Here is an 11,329-nt window from a genome sequence, read left to right as displayed (position 1 = left end):
CTATGCTAGTCTAGGCGAGCCAGTCTATCAATAGTTACAAATGATTCATTATTATTATAACTTTTATTACTATTATAGAAAAAAAGAAAGTTAGAAAAAATGAATAAAATAAAAAGGAAAAGTGGGAAAAGAATGTGATTTAATAGAGAGTCATCTCTTCTACTCGCTTCTCGGTGTTTAGAAATGTGGTCAAACACGATCTTTCGTGTTTGATGCATTACTTCGGTAAATTACTTTCTTCAAATTCTATTTTCAACTAATTGATTAATTGATTGATTGAATGATTGATTGATTGAATAATTAATTAACGGAACAATGTATATTCTCTGTCTCATGTTTGTCTACACACACAAAATATTTTCCATAAGTTATGATTAACAGACAATTTGTACTTTTAAAACTTCTATTGTCCATTAGTAATATTCAGTAAACCAGCGCTTCTTTGTTACTTAGAGACCAATGAATACAGTAAGGCTTGGTTCTCACAGCACCATAATGATTGACAAAAAAATAAGATCAATCACAAGTTTTCCAAGAACTTAAGTTGCATTTCATAGGGTCAGAAAAGTAATTATAAAATAACCGAGTTACTACGCGCGCTCTCATTGGTCAATAGGTGTGTTTAGATGAGTATGTAAACACGAAAAAAGTGCTCTATTGCTTAATTATCAATAAGCATTTGACTTTGGATCTATGTTTTCATCTGAGTGTCTAAATCAAGGCGTGTGTACTTTTCTCGAAAGATTAACACACCTATAACACCAACTCCGTAAACTGACGTTAACACCCAGTTCATTCCCTTGATATCAGAATTTGGCAGCATGAAAGCTATGTCGAAAAGCAATAACACCACACTCATCGCCTCTATCACAATACCACCAACGATACCACCGCCAACAGGATAGACGCATTCCATTGCAAGTTCGAACAACAGAGGCAATGTGCCATTGAAGAAAAAACCACCAAAGATGATGGAGCTGTAAAGTAGTGGTTTGGTGGATGGCAAGATTCCTGCACAGGATAAACTGAAAACCAGTTGGGAGATTGTTGACAGAGCCAAGAGGAGCACCACAAACTGTTTAGTTCTGTGTTTGACGTAGTCAACACACCTATAAATGAAAGCAGGTGTCAAAGGTGTCTAGACTAATCCTTGTAATCAGAATGGGGAGATTCAGATATATGGCTTCTGGGTACGTCTCTGGCGAAGTAGCTAGTAGTAATTCTTAGTTTCAAACAAATGCTTCTCCATCGCAGGTCCCTCAGCATTTCCCCGAGCAATCACATTGTACCGCTTGGTGCAGAGAGACACTGCAAGGGATGGGCATCTCGCCCAAGAGCACAAGTTAAATGACCAAACCCAGGGCTTGCATGTAGACCTCTGGATACAATGTCCGAGTCATTAACCATTAGGCCACCATGCTTCCCACTGTTTGTTGTTGTTGTTGTTTTTTTCTCACCTTATAGCAACTGCGTTTTTAGCCCCCCCCCCCCCCCTGAATTAATGTCTCCCTTTCATGAGTGTACCAGTGCCCACTTGCACATCAGACTAGCACTCATCCCTGTCATTGCTACTCCTCCCTGGCAAGGGGATGGCAATACACCAGAGGATAAACCCCAGCATTCAGTTCAGTAACTCACAACACAGCATAATCATGAACCCGGTCAGAACTCGAGCTGCATCGTTCCATTAAGGGTGCATTCCTCTGGGATGATCCGAATCACGATCAATTATTCAAGATCGCTTGGATCAAGTCAAAGCAACCAATGAGTGCACACTGATCGGGCATTCGTTGGTATCGTTGATGCACCGTGATCCAAGTGGTCTTCGGACTATTCCATTTTGGCTGAATTCCCTAGGAATGATCTGGATCAGGATCAATGATCCAAGATCGCTTGGATCGAATCAAAGTAACCACTGAATCGGGCTATTCGGTTACTTTGACGCACCATGATCCAAGTGGTCTTGGGACTGTTCCGGTTTGGTTGCATTCCCTTGGAATGATCTGGGCTAGGTCCAATGAACCAGGATCACTTGGACTATAGTGAATCAAAAGAACCGTGAATTCATCATTCTAGGCCATTTGGTATCTCTGATGCGCCATGATCCAAGTGGTGATTCAGATCATCCCTGAGGAACGCACGTATTAGGATTCAGCGTGAAGGGTACCATGCCTTGCGTAGGGAACCTAGGGCCATCTTAGTATAAATTTGGGAGTGAAGTATCTTGTACACGAGAACAGCTCATTATCAGTCTGTCTCCAACCCTTCAGTCATTTACTCTAATGGTACGATTAACTTAGTAACGGATGTAAAGATTAATTCAATATTACCTGCCTACTATTATCCCAGAGGCCACTCCAGCTAACATGGATGAACAGCCGAGCCATCCAGCAGTGACAGCATCCACATGGAACTTCTTCAGGAAAACATCCAGCATGGACACCCAGCCATAATAAACACCAAATGTTAGAGCCCTTATTGTTGTCAAGCACAAGAACTGGCGGTTTTTCATAACCTTTTTCAGTGAAGCTTTGGTGCTCATTCTATGAACTATTGAAGAGGTCAGACTGAGAGGAACTGGTGGCCTTGCACGTTTTAGAATGTATTGGACTAGTAATTACAAGTGTTTGGTGTCTTGATGGCGTTGAAATAATTTTGGAGCCAGATTGATAAATAAAGCCTGATGGGATGCGCATAACTTCTCCAGGTATGCTGTTAGCATCAAGCATACAGCTTGTGCTATTTTTGTTATTTTTTGCCTAGTTTTTCCTTTGAGAGAAAGGAAGAACTGTACACAGTTGAGTTAAAAATTTGAGCCTCCACATTCGGGATATTCTTATCAAATATATTTCTTATATAAAAAGTTATACCCAAATAGCTAGCGCTCCGATTAAACGCCGAAATGACACCCATGCTAACTTGTTGGCCGTGAGCCCTCAATAGAAATGCAATGGAAATGGCAACACGATGTGACTTCTAATTACCAACTTAAAGTTGAGCATGATTGATGATGTTAATACCAACCTTTTGAATCCATCAGCCAAATCAATGGCAACGAGGTGGCAAGAAGAGCGATTGCAGCCCATGAAGACAGTAAAAGAAGGTCAAAATCTGTCCATCCGAAAGCAACTTTGCAAGGCTCTTGAATCGGGCTCCATGCGTTCCATGTCAGATTGTAAATAAAGATCTCTGCCGTGAATACGAACAAGACATACCATCTTGTCTTGTAAACCTTGCATTCTACTCCAGTTGACACTACCGTTGGTGATGTGCTGGGTGAAGGGTATTCAGACTGGCTTCCCAAAAGTCTAGAGTTTTCTCTTGATTCCTTCATTCTTATAAATCCGCGACAATACCAGTGCATGTGATTGTCTGTAGCTACAGGTATAATTGCGGTGGCATTGACGGTCCGTAATAGCCCTGTCAAAGCTATACAAACCTTTGCCGTTTAATGGCTAGCCTGCGAACAGGCTCTCGGCGTGAATGCAGGATAAAAATACTTTGGCGCGATCCTGGAGGAAAAGAAGAATATTATACCTGTTTGCTTCTTAAAATGTCTTCAAATCTCTAAAAATGCTTCGTTTCTTTATAGTCTTTATAGGGGAGCTTATATTACACCACATGGCTCATGCAGGTCACGGGTATTTTATATAAAACTGTAAATAGAGGATATTACACAGTGGCGAGAAGATATGATTTTATGTTCGAGTGGCAAGAAACACATCTCATGAGTGAGCACAGGGAACGAGTGAGATATTGTTCTTGCCACGAGAACATAAAATTCATATTTTCGAGTTAACGTGTAATGTTCTTTTTATTATATATAGACATACTGACGGCGTTTTTGACGATTTTCCGAAGATTTCCGACTACTTTCCGAAGATTCACGAAGATTCTTCAAAACTTGTCCAAAGGTCACACGAACGTTGCCGAACATTTTCTGAAAATTTCCAAAGATTACCGAAGATTGACGAAGATTGCCGAAGACTTTCAAGGAAGACCTGAAGATGTTCCGATGATACACCAGCGAATTTAAGGACAATTTAAGAGACAAACTTGATATTAGTGAAATCATCGGTATCTTCACTAGTGAGGATATGGAAAATACCCCACTTGATTCCTGGATGTGGTTTCGTATGAATTTTACGAGTGGTGTATTTTCCGTCATAAAATTACTGAGATACTACGCACGCTCTGACCGGTCAATAGAGTTGCTAAACCTATATGTTATATTGTACCGCTAAACCACGTTTCCCGACCTATGGCAGCTCTACGCGGGAACTAGAGAACCCGGAACTCTAGCGATAACAAATGTTATAAACAGTTTTGCCTCTCATTCATTGGCTGAGGTATCAATGACACGAATATCTTTTTATTCAACCTATACATGGAAATTTCCAAAGAAAAACAGGACCAGAAATTAGCCGTCATATAAAGCTCAATCGTTTTTTTCCACAGCAAAAATTTTACGCCGACTCCGGTTACGCTTGAGATTAAAATTAACGAAGTTTTAAACCCTTTTTTCATTGCTTTCCACGGTCTGTCGCCTGGGCCAGACTGATCAATTTGGGTTGTCAAAAAAGCAGGGAAAAGATTTCTTTCTATCAGAAATTTTGAGTTTAATGACCACACTTGCAATTGGTTCCTTCAGGAAGGTTGATTATCTATCTTGTTATACATTTGTTACATGCATTTTTACTAGACAATCCCTTTCTACATCAGTGTTCTTGTACATCCTCATTAGCATTATTAATTCAATTAATAACAAATTAAATTTGACCCTGCAAACTTATAGATATCAGAAAAAATAAAAATATAATTTTATTGCAAACAAGGTTGCGCTTACGTCATTGTTTATTCAGACAACTTCTGGAACATGGACATTTGAGTCATGAAAGGCCAATTTCGCCAGAAGAACAGTGATTTGTAAATGGGTGTTTCTCTGTGTCTCCTGGAACAAACAAGTTACTGGCAGAGATTTCTCTCCCAAAGGGTTTTTAATTTCCTCCCTTATGCAGTACAACAAACAGAGGTCAACAGCGATAGCAGGGTTGCTTTGTTGGCCGACGAGAGAGTTAACCAATATTCTCAAACTCCTTAATGATTCATCAAATTTGAACAAAGGAAATCATGCCGAGACGAGCGGCCGTGACGGTGTTTGGATATCTGATCTTAATTAACATAGATTTTTACGATTTTACTCCTCCTTCTTCTCCTTAGTTTAAGTTTTGATTGAGAAGATATATCAAACACGAAAGACGGCATTTCCAAACACCTCGAAGTTCGTCAAAAAATACTGGAAGGAGGCAGCGTGGCCGAGTGGTTTAGCGCGCGGTTGTTGTAATCCGGAGGTCCGGGAATCAAGGCCTCCACCCTGGCACTAGCGGGATTTGTTTCCCGGTAGTCCCGAGTTCAAATCCTCAGTCACGCTTTGTAAATAGCCAACTGGTCTGCCTCCTGCCAGTTGGGATTTTTAACTATGTTACGTTTATTTGAAATATTTGATTCCTTTGTTTCAGTGGCAGGCCTGTAAACCAGTTACGCTTAGTGCCTGTATAGCTTTGGGAATCACCACGATAAATAAGATTTACATTTTTACATTTACATTTCTATACTCCGCTACGCGTGATCTCTTCGACTCGCTTCTTGGTGTTTAGAAATGTGGTCAAACACGGTCTTTCGTGTTTGATACATTACTTACAAAATTTATTTTGCTTCAGTAAAATTACTTTCTTTAAATTCTATTTTCAACTATCGATTAATTAATTGATTGATTGAATAATTAACAATGGAACAATGTATATTCTCTGTCTCATGTTTGTCTACACAAAATATATTTTCCTTAAGTTATGATTAACAGACAATTTGTACTTTTAAAACTTCCATTGTTCACAAGTAATATTCAGTAAACCAGCACCTCTTTGTTACTTAATTAGAGACCAATGAATATAGTAAGGCTTGATTCTCACAGCACCATAATGATTGACAAAAAATACAGATTAATCATAAGTTTTTCAAGAACTTATGTTGTACTTCATGGGGTCAGATAAGTGTCATCAATAAGCGTCAAATTCTGAATCTATGTTTCAATCTGAGTATCTAAATCAAGGCGTGTGTACTTTTCTCGAAAAATTAACATGCCTATAACACCAACTCCGTAAACTGACGTTAACACCCAGTTCATTCCCTTGATATCAGAATGTAGCAGCATGAAAGCTATGTCGAAGAGCAATAACACCACACTCATCGCCTCTATCACAATACCACCAACGATACCACCGCCAACAGGATAGACGCATTCCATTGCAAGTTCGAACAACAGAGGCAATGTGCCATTGAAGAAAAAACCACCAAAGATGATGGAGCTATAAAGAAGTGGTTTGGTGGATGGCAAGATTCCTGCACAGGATAAACTGAAAACCAGTTGAGATATTGTTGAGAGAACCATGAGGAGCACCACAAACTGTTTAGTTCTGTGTTTGACGTAGTCAGCACACCTGTAAATGAAAGCAGGTGTCAAAGGTGTCAAGACCAATCCTTGGAATCAGATTGGGGAGATTTAGATATGGCTTCTGGATACGTCTCTCGTGAAGTAGCTAGTAGTAATTCTTAGTTTCAAACAAATGCTTCTCCATCGCAGGTCCCTCAGCATTTCCCCGAGCAATAACATTTTACCGCTTGGTGCAGAGAGGCACTGCAAGGGTTAGGCATCTCGCCAAAGAGCATAAGTTAAATGGTCAAACCCAGGGCTTGCATATAGACCTTTGAGTAAAATGTCCGGGTCATAAACCATTAGGCCACCATACTTCCCACTGTTTGTTGCTGTTGCTGTTGTTGTTTTTTCTTACCTTATAGCAACTGCGTTTTTAAGCCCCCTGAATTAGGGTCTCCCTTTCATGATTTACCAGTGCCCACTTGTACACCTGGGTTAGGAGAAGTAGACAATTGTGCATTCAAGCCCAGTGGCCATCATCCCTGGCATTGCTACTTCTCCCTGGCAAGGGGATGCCGATACATCAGAGGATGAACCCCAGTATTCACTTCAGTAACATTTACAACACAACATGATGATGAACCCGGTCAGAACTCGAGCTGCATCGTTCGATTCAGGGTGCATTCCTCTGGGATGATCTGGATCAAGATCAGCGATCCCAGATCGCTTGGATCAAGTCAAAGGAACCAATGAGTGCACACTGATCGGCCATTCATTGGTTCCGTCGACGCAGTCTGATCCAAGTGGTTCTGAGACTATTCCATTTTGGCTGCATTCCTCGGGAATAATGTGGATCAGGATCAATGATCTAAGATCACTTGGATCAGGTCAAAGGAACTAATGAATCCACACTGATCGGGCATTCATTGGTTCCGTTGGTGCGCCATGATCCAAGTGGCCTTGGGACTATTCCAATTTGGCTGTATTCCTTAGGAATGATCTGGATCAGGATCACTGATCCAAGATTGCTTGGATCAAGTCCAAGGAACCAATGAATCCACACTGATCTGGCATGCGCCATGATCCAAGTGGCCTTGGGACTATTCTATTTTGGCTGCATTCCCTGGGAATGATCTGGGTCAGGATTAATGATCCATGCCGATCACTTGGACCATGGTGAATCAAAAGAACCGTGAATCCATCTACTCCAGGCCATTCGCTTTCTTTGATAATCCATGATCCAAGTGGTGATTCGGATCATTCCAGAGGAACGCACGTATTAGGGGACAGCATGAAGGGTACCATGCCTTGCGTAAGGAACCTAGGGCCATCTTAGTATAAATTTGGGAGTGAAGTATCTTGTGCACGAGAACAACTCATTATCAGTCTGACTCCAACCCTTCAGTCATTTACTCTAATGGTACGATTAACTTAATCAGTAACGGTTGTGAAGATTAATTCAATATTACCTGCCTACTATTATCCCAGAGGCCACTCCAGCTAACATGGCTGAACAGCCGAGCCATCCAGCAGTGACAGCATCCACATGAAACTTCTCCAGGAAAACATCCAGCATGGACACCCAGCCATAATAAACACCAAATGTTAGAGCCCTTATTGTTGTCAACCACAAGAACTGGCGGTTTTTCATAACCTTTTTCAGTGAAGCTTTGGTGCTCACTCTACAAGGTACTGAAGAGGTCAGACTGGGAGGAAGTGGTGGCCTTGCAGGAAAGTGAACGAGTGCACACAAAAATACAACTGTACATAAAGCAAGTTGAAAATATGTGTACCATATTAATTGTTGATCTATCAGTTTTGCTAGGTCTTGAGTGTTATTAGAAATTGGCGCATTGCTGACATTGGTTTGCGCAATAACACCGGATACCATGGCAGGTCCCACCGCAAAGGCCGAAGCAATTCCACAATATCCAACCAATGTGCCAATGGCAGTCGCAGTTGTACGTTCACTTGGAGGGAACCATGTTGCAGATACCAGGGGTGGAGCACCAAGGGCCACAGTCCCGGTAGCCATGCAAAGGAACTGGCCCAAGTTAATAAAAATTGTTCTCATTGTAGTGTCATCAAGTGGTATAGCTTGAAGGCCCTTGCCGAGAACTGCCAAAAAGGTTGTTAGAAGCACAGAGACTCTCAGTCCTATTTAAGAGAGGTGTTTCGTGTTACAGAACTACAAGGACAAATATTATTGCTTCGAGTGAAAGTAAATTAGTGTTTGGGAAGGTTTTTCATACAAAAGAGTAATATAACCGTCTAATCGCTACACGTTTCAATAATAATTATTCCAGTCTTGCTCTGTCTTGCAGCAATTTCTTTGTGGAGAGTCGATCGAGGGTTATCGATCGACACTCGACCTCGGATGTCTTTAGTAGACACGATCCAATTTTCGCAAGCTCCACTTTGTACATGCCCCATTGTTGATAGACTGTTTACTGCTGATTGCCACAGATTGATTAACAGTAAACTTCATAATTCAGCCCACTCTAGCAGTAGCCTGCTCTTAGACATCTACTTTTTCCTTTGTTTCTCGCATAAACGGTCCGCGCGCAGTCTACCGAAAAGTGAAGGTGTTAAATGTAAGTACTCATACTATGCGGGAATCCCCCTAGAATGTCGTTGTCACGCAACGGAAAGGCCATCAAATATGATCTTAAAACAAACGGTTGCCAACAAAGAAGTCACGGATAAGCAGTATTTCGTCTTTTATTTCTATAGCCATTTCTAAATTGACTAATGTAGGCATTATGCTGCGCTACTACTTGTAATCTTACTTTTAATTTCTAACCGAGCCAGTAGATTATGTCCCAATCTCTTGTCAGGAGCCCATCACATGTTACTATGGAACCTACGCAATTAATAGACCCCACGCAATGTATGCATAGGTGATGACGCTTTAGAATGTTAGCTACAAACATAGGACTGCAGCACCACCGGTCACGTGGAAACGAGCGAGGCAAAAATCAACATCTTCTTGCCAGTGTTCCTCGTCTCTGTTTAAGAATGAATCGTGAACCACCGGGTCCAAGGAAAGAATGTCGCTTGTCAACATCACAAAAGATTAAAAAACGCAGAATAGAGAATTAAAGAATTAAAAGTTATTGCTGAATTGTTTTTGTGGTTTCAGAACCCGGCCTCGGGATTATCTCGTGCCGGATAATCTCGATCTCGAGTTAGAATTTGAACCCGGTCAGAATCCCGATCTCGAGTTAGCTGAGCATCGAGTTGGACTTTCGACTCGGAGCGACACAGGTGTTCTTTTGTGTTCTTGAACACTTTTCTGGTTAACTTAGAAGCGCTCCAGTCACACTCTTTTTTTTAATAAGAATATTGTTTTTTTCCGGCCCAGGCTGAATATTCTTATTTTCCTGCCGATTTTAGATTGAAAATATTCCAATGTTTCTGGATTTTAGTGCATAACATCCACGTTCCAATGTTCTTGGATTTTAGCGTTTAACATCCACGTTTTAAAATGTATTGGAGTAGTAATCACGTGTTTGGTGTCTTGATGGCGTTGAAGTAATTTTGGAGCCGGACTGATCAATAAAGCCTGATGACACACCTAATCTCTTCCAGAAATGCTATGAGCATCAAGTATACGACTAGTGTTGCTTTTGTTTTTTTTCCTTTAAGAGAAAGGAAGAATTGTATTCAGTTTAGTAAAAAGATATTCGAGATATTCTTATCAAATATATTTCTTATATAAAAAGTTATACCCAAATAGCTAGTTAGCGCTCCGATTAAACGCCGAAATGACACCCATGCTAACTTGTTGGCCGTGATCCCTCAATAGAAATGCAATGGAAATGGCAACACGATATGACTTCTAATTACCAACTCAAAGTTGAGCATGATTGATGATGTTAATACCAACCTTTTGAATCCATCAGCCAAATCAATGGCAACGAGGTGGCAAGAAGAGCGATTGCAGCCCATGAAGACAGTAAAAGAAGGTCAAAATCTGTCCATCCGAAAGCAACTTTGCAAGGCTCTTGAATCGGGCTCCATGTATTCCATGTCAGATTGTAAATAAAGACCTCTCCCGTGAATACGAACAAGACATACCATCTTGTCTTGTAAACCTTGCATTCTACTCCAGTTGACACTACCGTTGGTGATGTGCTGGGTGAAGGGTATTCAGACTGGCTTCCCAGAAGTCTAGAGTTTTCTTCTGACTGCTTCATTCCTATAAATCCGCGACAATACCAGTGCATGTGATTGTCTGTAGCTACAGGTATAATTGCGGTGGCATTGACGGTCCGTAATAGCCCTGTCAAAGCTATACAAACCTTTGCCGTTTAATGGCTAGCCTGCGAAGAGGCTCTCGGCGTGGACGCAAAAAAAAAAACATTCGGCGGGATGCGGGATAGAAATACTTCGGCGCGATGCTGGAGGAAAAGGAGAAAATTACACCTATTCGCTTCTTAAAATGTCTTGAGATCTCTAAAAATGCTTCGTTTCTTTATAGTCTTTATAGGGGAGCTTACATTACACCACATGGCTCATGCAGGTCACGGGTATTTTATACAAAACTGTAAATAGAGGATATTACTCGGTGGCGAGAAGATATGATTTTATGTTCGAGTGGCAAGAAAAATATCTCACGAGTGAGCACAGGGAACGAGTGGGATATTGTTCCTGCTACGAGAACATAAAATTCATATCTTTGAGTTAACTTGTAGTATTCTTTTTATTATATAGACATACTGACGGCGTTTTTGACGATTTTCCGAAGATTTCTCACCACTTTCCGAAGATTTAGGAAGATTCTTCAAAACTTGTCCAAAGGTCACACGAACGTTGCCGAACATTTTCTGAAAATTTCCGAATTGCCGAAGATTGACGAAGATTACCGAAGACTTTCAAGGAAGACCTGAAGAT

At 40.9% G+C, this 11,329-nt stretch overlaps 2 protein-coding genes across 2 annotated transcripts; both read right to left on the bottom strand.

Annotated features, from left to right (window-relative positions):
- Window positions 1–130: 130 nt before the first annotated feature.
- On the bottom strand, window positions 131–4,578 carry LOC145490412 (solute carrier family 49 member 4 homolog). Its single transcript, XM_081469539.1, has 4 exons — window positions 3,025–4,578; window positions 2,331–2,610; window positions 1,938–2,037; window positions 131–1,138 (listed from the first exon to the last, which is right to left on the bottom strand). The coding sequence occupies exons 1-4, from the start codon at window positions 3,362–3,364 to the stop codon at window positions 692–694; spliced, it is 1,167 nt and encodes a 388-aa protein (XP_081325665.1). The 5' UTR covers window positions 3,365–4,578; the 3' UTR covers window positions 131–691.
- A 1,397-nt stretch (window positions 4,579–5,975) lies between these two features.
- On the bottom strand, window positions 5,976–11,163 carry LOC145490954 (solute carrier family 49 member 4 homolog). The gene is made up of 3 exons (XM_081470072.1): window positions 10,323–11,163; window positions 7,903–8,590; window positions 5,976–6,497 (listed from the first exon to the last, which is right to left on the bottom strand). The coding sequence occupies exons 1-3, from the start codon at window positions 10,660–10,662 to the stop codon at window positions 6,080–6,082; spliced, it is 1,446 nt and encodes a 481-aa protein (XP_081326198.1). The 5' UTR covers window positions 10,663–11,163; the 3' UTR covers window positions 5,976–6,079.
- Window positions 11,164–11,329: the final 166 nt, after the last annotated feature.

Source organism: Orbicella franksi, chromosome 6, assembly GCF_964199315.1.
Source record: "Orbicella franksi chromosome 6, jaOrbFran1.1, whole genome shotgun sequence".
Taxonomy (NCBI): domain Eukaryota; kingdom Metazoa; phylum Cnidaria; class Anthozoa; order Scleractinia; family Merulinidae; genus Orbicella; species Orbicella franksi.
Note: the sequence above shows the minus strand (reverse complement) of the source record. Positions and strands in the feature narration are given on the sequence as shown.

Excerpts from the sequence above, each read along its gene's own strand:
- LOC145490954 (XM_081470072.1), bottom strand. The coding sequence starts at position 10,662 with ATGCACTGGTATTGTCGCGGATTTATAGGAATGAAGCAGTCAGAAGAA. Across the intron at positions 8,591-10,322 it reads TTGGCTGATGGATTCAAAAG|GACTGAGAGTCTCTGTGCTT; the intron begins GTTGGTATTAAC and ends TCTCTTAAATAG. Across the intron at positions 6,498-7,902 it reads TCTGGGATAATAGTAGGCAG|GTGTGCTGACTACGTCAAAC; the intron begins GTAATATTGAAT and ends TTTCATTTACAG.
- LOC145490412 (XM_081469539.1), bottom strand. The coding sequence starts at position 3,364 with ATGCACTGGTATTGTCGCGGATTTATAAGAATGAAGGAATCAAGAGAA. Across the intron at positions 2,611-3,024 it reads TTGGCTGATGGATTCAAAAG|TCCAATACATTCTAAAACGT; the intron begins GTTGGTATTAAC and ends TGTAATTACTAG. Across the intron at positions 1,139-1,937 it reads TTGGATCATGGTGCGTCAAA|ACACCTTTGACACCTGCTTT; the intron begins GTAACCGAATAG and ends GGATTAGTCTAG.